This window comes from Mesitornis unicolor, unplaced genomic scaffold (assembly GCF_000695765.1).
Source record: "Mesitornis unicolor isolate BGI_N332 unplaced genomic scaffold, ASM69576v1 scaffold19189, whole genome shotgun sequence".
NCBI lineage: Eukaryota > Metazoa > Chordata > Aves > Mesitornithiformes > Mesitornithidae > Mesitornis > Mesitornis unicolor.
The window spans coordinates 2,111-11,876 of NW_010208174.1; the positions used below are offsets into that span (position 1 = coordinate 2,111).

At 41.4% G+C, this 9,766-nt stretch overlaps 1 protein-coding gene across 1 annotated transcript in view; it reads right to left on the bottom strand.

Moving 5' to 3' along the window:
• Positions 1-1,603: 1,603 nt before the first annotated feature.
• The window catches only part of MAP2K1 (mitogen-activated protein kinase kinase 1), a 20,037-nt gene continuing 11,874 nt past the window's right edge, over positions 1,604-9,766 (bottom strand). Inside the window, exons 6-11 of the mRNA XM_010192408.1 lie at positions 8,119-8,243; positions 6,360-6,567; positions 6,011-6,075; positions 4,408-4,469; positions 3,478-3,523; positions 1,604-2,515 (exon numbers count right to left, since the gene is read on the bottom strand). Of these exons, the coding sequence (XP_010190710.1) occupies positions 2,402-2,515; positions 3,478-3,523; positions 4,408-4,469; positions 6,011-6,075; positions 6,360-6,567; positions 8,119-8,243 (620 nt within the window). The 3' untranslated portion in view covers positions 1,604-2,401. The remainder of the gene's footprint in view (positions 2,516-3,477; positions 3,524-4,407; positions 4,470-6,010; positions 6,076-6,359; positions 6,568-8,118; positions 8,244-9,766) is intronic.

Consider the following 9,766-nt stretch of genomic DNA (forward strand, 5'->3'; position numbering starts at 1 on the left):
ACCCAAAGCTGAACAAAACCACTAGAAGTAGTATTTGAACTCAGCTAGTTCATCAGCTGTCTGACTGGGACAGTAATTGGTTAGGTCCAGGGTTGTTCAGTGCACAGCCTGTATCTGAAGGTGCTGGTGCTGTCTCTAGTGTCACTCAGAGAAAACAGAGTAAATCTGTCTTGGCAAGTTTGCTTTTAAGAGCAGGAACTTGGAAAAGTATCCTGGGTCCACAATTCAACCTCCATTGAGTTCCTGACACCATCTGAGGAGAGATGGGTTATCTGGCTCTTACTTGGTTTGTAGTGATAGAAACTGCAAAAAATCCAAAACACAAGAGGTCTGATCCCAAAATGTTACGATTTGGAGTGTCACAGAGTTGAGTGTCTGTGCAAAGAGCTGGTTTGAGAGGAGCTCAGCAGCCACCCTCTCCTCTCGGCATGCTCAGGGTGCTGCATGGCTCCACTGCACAGCAGGACCACTTGTACCTCTGCTTTGCTTCTGGGCAAATCCCCATCAGGAGCAGTTGCTCCTGGGTTTCATCTCCAAAGGGTAATTTTGACTGTTGAAATTATTTGTTCCCAGCATGTTTCAGAGTAATTCTTGTGGATATACTTTATATCCTTTTTTTCCTGCTGCTTTGTGTGAATGAGTCCCTTGCTTGCTTTTGGATTCAAATAGACCAGTTCTGTTGCAATAAAGTATTTACCTGGTGCCCTCCTACATCAGGCTGCTTGCAGTGCTCAAATCACTGCTGTCTGTGGAACAAGCAAGTAAAATAGGATTTAAATCTCTACAAACAACCTGTTCACATTCCGCATTTTTCTCTTACAAAAAAGTACTGTTGGGTTTCTGGGCTCGTGTGTGTAATTCACAGATGAAACTCAGGGCAGATTTGAAATTCAACACTACACAGCCTTGTCACTACTTTCTGCTGCCACATTCAAGCGAGGACATGTCAGAGGAAGCCCAGGCTGTGTCAGTGAGTCATTTCCTACCACAGATGGGTTGGGGGCTCTCCAGTCCCTCTCTGTGATACTTGATACAACTGGCCAAGTGGAAGTTCATGTCCAGAATTACTTGGATTCCTTTTGGGAAGGAACTTCAGCTATTTCCGTGTCCAAAACATCCTTTCAAGGAGCTGAACTTTTTATAGCAGTGCTCAGCACGGCTGTTAAAGAACAAGACTTTGTGCTGAGGACACACAACTGACAGAAGCTGAAGAATCAGTGTGGTACGATCGCTCCTGGCTGGTGACAGATGCAGGGGAGCAGCTCCTCTGCTGGGTGGATCCCAGAGTACAGCTCCTCTTTCAGACTACAACACGGGTTTGCCCTAGGAAAATGCCTGTCACACCCCGCTGAACCAGGTATCAAGCACTGTACAAGCTGTATGACAAACCCTCTGCCATGGCACAGGTTAAATTAACAGTTAAATTAACATAACACACTGCAACAGCGACTGAGCCCTGTTTCACACAGGCAATCTTGTACCTCTTGGAACTAAGGATGGTACTTGGTTGGGGAAAAAGACAGAGAAAAAAGGTGTGCAATGCACCAACGACTTAACCAGCGCCTTAATCTCAAGTTTAAGTTTTAAAAAAAGCTTCAAGAAGTTACTTCATAATATATTTATTAAGAGAATCCATTGCTAAACATCTGAGAGAATAAAACAATAGAGGATCTTCATACACTTTAGACACTAAACACAGTTGTTGTGAATCTTTAGGTTAAAAGAAAGCAAACTGCCTGGATCTTTGTCTTGATTCTGTAGGACACTTCCAAGAACTAACTTTTAAAAATCAATTAGAAAGACGTACATCACTAAATCCAAGTATGATGATATGTTTTAAAAATAAATATAGAAATATGAACAAGTCTACAATTAGAATATTGCCCTGTACATTCCAAGAAATGCAGAGCTCTTGCCTTCTTCACCTGGAAAGAGAGATCTCGAAACAACAGCAAAATCGGAACCGTTAACTTTCAGATACAGTTTGGCAGCAGCAAAAGCATGCTCGACAGAGACAGTGCTGGAGCATCCCTCACCCCTCTCGTGTGGGAGATTAGGTAAGCATGATTGAAGTACCAACGATTTACAAAGAATCTTGATAAAGTTCAAACAAGCCGGTGGGGGCAAATACCCCCAGTGATATTTTCATTAAGAAAGAATATCCATAATCACTTAAAATCAGCAAGCACTGTAACTTAAACATCTTTTGGTCAGTAAACGAATGTAATCCAATACAATACCAATTAGTTTATGACAAAATTTAAAACCATTTGGCACATGCTATAAAGACATTCTTCCTTAAGAGGTGACATAGATGTTTGAACAGGTACAAGCTGAGGAAACTGGACCAAAATAGCGTTGCTGTTAACAGATGTACAGTACAGGATCTGCTCATCCCCCTTCAGACTCCAGCAGCGTGCGTGGGTGTGCTCGGTTGGTTAAGGCCTATGGTTGAACAAAGCCACCCCGCAAAATCCACCTCCTCCGCTTCAGATCTCTTAATGAAAGCGTGAATCTGAGCAGAGGAGAAGAATATTATTGTTATTCAAGCACTCAATCTGTTCAATAATAATGCTGAACCACAGTAAATCCAGTTTACTTTCAGTATCCCAGCTAGCAAGGAAATCTGGCAAACCACAGAAGTGACCAGGAGAGCTTTTCTGCAGGATTAGCAGAATAAGCAGCCTATAAAATGCACATTGCAAAGTATTCCAGAGGAATGCTGCCTACACAGTGCCTGCTGCAGAGCACTTACACCACGCTACGTGATAAGGATGTGACTCAGCCACTTGAGATAATGCTCTGGAAAATGTCTGCTCGTGCACAGAAAAGCTGGTTGTAATAGGAAGTCTGACTGCATTTTGCATCCTTATTGTACAGCAGGATCAGGGCAGGGAAAACTTGATTTTCTGTAGTAGAACTTCGGTGCTAGCATTACACTTAAGGCCATGGAAAGATCCACTGAAAATTATAGGGTCATTTCATGCAGGAAAAAAATGCGGGATTTGTTTGGGTCTCTTAGTTCTACACAAGTTGGAAGACAAAACTGATGAGAAAAAGAGAAGCAAATTTTGTGTTTCCCAAGACATGATAAAAAGGTATTTAACTAATCCATAAGGCACGTGGAATTGTGTTCATTTTCCTAAAAGTAATTATCTATGTAACAAACCCAAGAAAGACAGAATCCTAATTAATTTAATAGCATTAGGTCATACACTTATTCTAATTACCAAGTGACAGACTCCAAAACCCATCAGTTTTGGTCTTCTTGGCAGTCCCTGCTCCAGGAGTGTGTGAAAGCCTGCAGCCCTTGCTCTCTGGATCAGAAAAGCAGCTCCTCCTCAAGCTGTTTGAGCCGCTTGTGCCAAGGGTGCACACTGCACCCTAAGCTCTGATCCTGATCTGGGGTCAGCTGAGGAACCCAACCTGCATGGAAGCGTGCTCTTAGTTCAGGTTAAGAGCTTTCCTTTCACTTACCATCAGCTGCTTCAGATCGGCTCTCTCAGCAGGATTTTTAATTAAACTGGGAAAACAGAAAGTGTTACACGAGTTACACACGATCATCTTTGCAAATAAAGATCAAGTTATAGCCTGTTGGTGTAGTGCTTTGGTCTGAAGAAGGTATCACTCTGGATAAAACTCCTGGGTAACGCAGGGCCTCTCAAACACAGAGCAGGGTCTGTGAGCAATTCCCTTCTGCAGGCTTCACCGGTACAGGGTTAGGTAAGAAATCCTGAGTAGTGTGATACTGTTCAGTGGGGCAGGAGCGAGTGTCTATAACTAAGCTGGAGAGATCAAATTCCCATTTAATTTAAAAATTCAGCAATATGAACTGCTTTATCCCTCAAGTTCCTTTCACCCAAGTCTTCTCAAGCACAGTTAGCACATTACTGTGCTTCCTTTTACAAACAGTAAATGCGTATATATATGAAATATGTAGCTTGTAATAAATACAGACTTTTCAAACTGTATTGAACTGCCTCCCTTAGCACTGAATAGACCGGTTCAGTGCTGATATATCTGAAGCACAACTGAAAATAGATAGGAGAACAACTGCTGTGATAAAGATGTTAATTCAGTGAAGCGCCGGGAAAGAAAAAAAGCATCTGAAGCTGTCTTCAATGCTGAGAAAGTAGTGATCTAAGTCATACACAGAAACAGAAATTGTATCTTAAAGAGGGGAACATATCTCAGCTTTGGGGTTCTCTTTGGATGCATTTGCTGTCAAGCTGGTGCCTGTATTGTGTCTAAAGCTCCCCTGAACAGTCAGAGGATTACGCTAATGGAAATTACATTTGCCATGGCCTACAAGGAGGGACTGTGATTGCCAAGTCACTGATTCACTAAGACAGCAGGGCTGATCGTGAACGTGTTCCTCTGCAACTTAGCCATCGAGAAAATACTCACCATTTGTTAACAAAATCTTGAAATTCAGAACCAAAGACACCATTGGGCAGTTTGGGAGGTGGCTAAAAAGAAATAAATAAGATCAGCAGCCATTCAGCATAATTAATACATGATAATACACAACCTGCCCAGAGATCTACCAACTGTATGTCCTATATATCTGGGTGAAGCTGTAAAGCCCCAGTGCTACCCAGGCCTGCCTTCAAAGCTGAGCTCTAAAACAAACGTCAGGCACATTTCAGCTTCCATGGATGTGAATAAAGGATGTGCTGTTCTGTGATTTTTAAAAGTGAAGATGCTGAGTTTAATCACCAACTAATTTTGGTTATTACTCTCACAGCTGCTGGATTTTAGGTGTTTCAGTAACAAGTCAGACCAAAGACACTTTTCTATGGTGTTTGCTGGTTTGTTGTTTGGTTTTTCCCGGTTTTCTTTGTTGGTGTTGTGGTTTGTTGTTTGGTTGGTTTTTTCTCCCCCTATACACACACCTGGATGGGGTTAACACAGCCTTGAGCTGTCATTAAAGGCAGCTCAGAGCAGCTGGCAGTAATTAGCACTGTGCTATTCTCCTCACCACTAATCTCCAGTTTGGGGAAGGGAAGATGCCCTGCACATCATTAGTTCCATAATCCTTTTGATCTAAATATTTGGTGTCCTAGGAAATTAGTTTGTTTGGTTCTGAATTCAAAAAGAGTTCTGATAAAGAAAGTAGAGGTATTAGATCAGCCTGCATTTTATTGTCTTACTCTCCACTACATTTGCTATAGGATCAGAGTTAAGTTTTCATTCTTGCACCATGGGTCCTACAAGCACTTACACCTGGAGTATTTGCCTGCAGAGTTGAGATGTGGCCTGCATTGAGTTACTCACTGGTGTGCACTTTGCTGATGCAGCAGCTCATGCTGAAGACTGCTTGTGCTACAGCAGAGGTGGCAGAAGATAATCTTGCCAAATTCTCAACTACTGCAGCTTTTCAGCTTAAAACTGTCCTCAGGGATGCTACAAGAGCAGGACCACAGCAGCTGAAGCAATCCAGCGCTAACTCTATTCCAAGAGTTACTGCTGTCACATTTAACTGTTACATAAAATGCAAAATAGGTTTGTGATGTGAGAATTGTGCGTGCAGATGAAGAACAGAAGCAATTTATCAGTACATGTACAGTAGCATAAGCAATGCCAGTCCTTGAAACAGATACCAATCCTAAAATACCAATGCCATTAACTAGCCTTGTAGCTTAGCTATTTGAAAAATACAGTATTATAAATGAGGTTGTTCATGAGACTAAACCAAATTACATAAAACCCCAGTTTTGTATATGCTTGATTGTACTGTTTGCTACCGTCCGCCCTAACAGGTTGCATGATGCAGGCTGGAAAAACAACACATGAGCCTATTTAAAGAATTCAGAGAAATGAACTAAAATTTTCCTGGAAATACTTTTAAAATCAAGCCAACACAAGTAACAAGGACGTGTGTCTCATACTGCAGCAATACAAAAAAAAGACAAGACCTGGCCTACCCTAACATGAACCACACACCCCCTCAAATTCTGGAACGTTCCGAAGTTTCTAAGTATTAGTAAGAGTGCAAGTGGTTGATTACCTCATTGACGATGTAATCAAGAAGTTCAAAGATTGCCATTGGGGGTCTGCTGTCTGGTCCGTAGGCTACAAAGAAATTGGAGAAGTGAAAAAATACAGTGTTAGTCCCCTCCTGTGGCAGAGGTGTTTGAAGAAGCTAACAGTCATAACAGTTATCAACAACAGGATCTCTGGGTCTTGACTGTCAAACTCAGATACCTCCTCATTGACACCAACCCAAATGCCCAACACAATTCTGATTGTTTTTCCAAGTTTAAAGCCCCACTGTGCAGATCAGTATCAGGTAAGGAAGACCTTTAAGCTGGCAGAGAAAGGTACAGAAAAGAATTAACCAGATTGTTGTCACTTACAGCTCACTGGCCGCCCGGGTGTTCTTTGTCGGGGTGAGGTCTCAGTGACTGGAGAATCTCCCTCCACTGGGCAGCCAAACATTAATTCCAGCTCCTTAGAGTCCGGAGGAGGAATGGGGTATCTGCCAATAGCCATCTCTACCAGCGACAGCCCCATACTCCATATATCCGATTGCACCGAGTAATGAGTTCCCTGTAGCCTTTCCGGCTACCAAAAACAAAGAAAGGGGAAGGAAAGGGGAAAACATTGTCACAAGAAAGAAAGAAAACTGCATTCTGTAACAGCCTGGATAAAATGAAGGATTAAACTCCAACTTATTAGTATGACATCTTCCAGTGAGTGACTTACTGATTTTTTCATTAAATATCATATCTGGAGTTACAGAAGTTCCACAAACATTGCATGCCACCGCTGCAAATAACTTTGAGTCTTTTTAAAAATGATGCTGTTTTATTTCTTCAGCATAATATCCAACTGTTGCAACTATTAACGATGATGGGATAATTAAAAAGCAAGAAAGCAAACCTAGTATGAGCCACCAAGGATTTACCTGGTTTCCCTGAGAATCTGTTCTTGGTTTTCTGCTTTGGGAAGGGGAGGGAAGGTAACTTCATTGATTCCCTATGGGTGCCCTGGTGCTCTAACAATAATCTTCTTGTTTGTGACACTTCTCAGCTGATACCGTTCTGATCGCTCCCTATACTGCAAATGCATTTCTGCAAGGACCACTATGTACATCCATTCTTTATTTTTAGATCCATGTTAAAGGAATTTCTAAATAAACTGTTGAGCTCTGTAATCCACTGAAGTGATGATAAAACATAACATACAAATTGAATGATAAAGTATTATGCAGGGCACAGACCTTTCCTGGAGTTATAACGATTTAAAAGTATATACAAGATAGGAAGATAGACTTGTGTTCTGCCAGCCCAACCACTTGCACGTTATGGTTTGACCAACACTGAACAGCCTTAACTGCTTCTCATGAAAAACCCAACTAGAAAGGGACAAACACAAATTCTGGATAGATTATATACACATGCTAATGTAAATATTATGAAAATGTACACAGGTAAGACAGCTACAATATATTTTGTATTGTCTTTAGGAGACTTGAACCCTGAAAAGGGAGGTATGGGATTTTTTGGTCAGTTGAACTGTATTTTTTGCTAACTAGCAACAGCCCCTAGATGTACGTGGGAACATAAGCCACAGTTGTACTTCAAGTATGTTATCAATATTGAATGACAAAGAAAAGACTAGTCTTTGAGTTGAAATGCAGGTCCCATGCTGAGCAGAAGCAGCATTATTATGCTTTTTTCCTTTAAGTTTAAGCCCACGCTGTTTCAGTCCTACAAGCAGAGCCTCTGACCACTCTGACTGTTTCTGCCTACAGAAGTGACCACAGCAAAATGCTGGAGTGGAAAGAGCACCACACTTAAGGAAAGCAAACTATAAACACTGTGCTTTTTTGGAAACACGTATACAGAACCCAAATGCATTAACTGATTGGATTCTGCAATGCAGATGCAATTGTAATGCTCTGAAATATCCCAAATTGCTTGGCTTCTCTTGCAACAGTTCTTACCCCAACACACAGTCTGATACCATGCTGGAATATTCCTGAAATGCAGGAAGCGCTCAACTATGAAGCGCAGTAGTAACAGCAATGGTTGGTTTCTTGTCTGGTGACTGGAATTGTGAGAACTCCACCATAACACATAATAAACTCAAAGCTATGAAATCTGTACTCACAGACATGTAGGAACGCGTGCCAACAAACGAGTTTGCCATTGAGTCTATCAGTTGTCCACTGACACCAAAGTCACAAAGCTTGATTTCACCTCTGGAGTTTACCAAGATGTTTGATGGTTTAACATCTGGAAAAAAAATATAATAGATAAAATGGGAAATCTGACAAGGAAAGTAACCTGAAGGGTGAGAATTGCCACACGTTTCCCTTTAACTATAACACAATTCTGTCCCTTCTCTGGGCATACGCAGAGGAGACTTGGTTCCCTACCCAGGCCCATTGTGCAGGCTCTCTACTTAAATACAGACACATGAAAAGAAATACTTTAAATTCCAAGTGCAAAACAGCTGTTAGTTTTAAGTTTTGATTTCACCCTGTTTCTTAGCTTTCAAATGCTAAGTTTGGGCACCTACACCCTCCTTGCAATGACTGACACTTGAGAAATTTTGAAGTGTACATCAACACAACTCCTCTTTAATGAAGTTTCTTTGCTTAGAAATAATCAATAAAGAGGCTCTACATACTCATTTTACAGAGGCCAATGAACTACAGCAGCCACACCATCATCCTTAACTTAGCCCTCAAGTGTACATAAGCATAAATCACCCCGTAACAACACAGCTCTTGGGGTGTGTTCTTGCTGTTCTGGTTGTTTTTCTGGTTTTTTTGGTTGTTAGGTTGGATATTTTTTAGGGGGAGGTGGTGGTCATCTTGGTTTTGTTTGTTTTTGTTGGAGGTGGTTGGTTTCTTAAAGCTCTGAAAATAATTAATCTACTATTGAAATGCTGCGTTTAAAATACATTGAGGTTGTCTACCTGTCATAGAACCCCATCATGATCTTTGAATCCATCACTTTTCTCTAAATGGAAATTTAATAAGGGTCACTGGTAGCTAAGCAACTAATAACAGCTATTTGTGAATGCAAAGGTACAGAGAGCAATTGTTCAGCGTTTCTTTTGTAGCTGTAGCAAGGTTTAATGTATCTTGCAGCTTAGCTGGTCATTACCAATGCATTATCGAGGTAAGTAATCAACAGCTCGCATTTGCAAAGTAATGCTACAGAAAAAAGGGTACTGCAAATAGGTTTTGAAGAAAGATCAGCTCAGATGATCAGAGTTTCACTTTAGGCTCTGCCATTGAAGAGCTGATCCAGAAGTCGAGAGTCTGTAGCATATTTTCATTTGCTTTTCACTTGTCCACACAAATATTTTCCAGGCAGCTTTCATTTCAGTGATAGAGGGACTGACCTCAGCGTGTGATTTCCAAAGGATGCCACTAGAAAGAGGATACCAATGTGACTCCTTGTCACTGGGAAATAACTCCACGCAGGTTATGCCTCACTGAGCAAGAGCCATGGAGGTTGGAAATGAACACAACACTATCGTAGCTGTTTCTCCCCTCAGACTTCTTTCAAAGAGCAAAACAAAGCTTGAATGAAGCTATCTACTTTTGGAAATTGTGGGTACATTTTCTGGTTCCTGACAATCTTTGTAGGTAACTGCACTTGTCCAGGCACACCAGGACCAGTGTTTTAGGGCGATTTGTGTACATACCAGTATTCCTAGGCTCAGCTAGGAAAAAACCCAACCAAATAGACAAGGAAATCACCAAACCAAGCAGATGCTAGTGCAGCAAAGCAGGCAGCAGGAA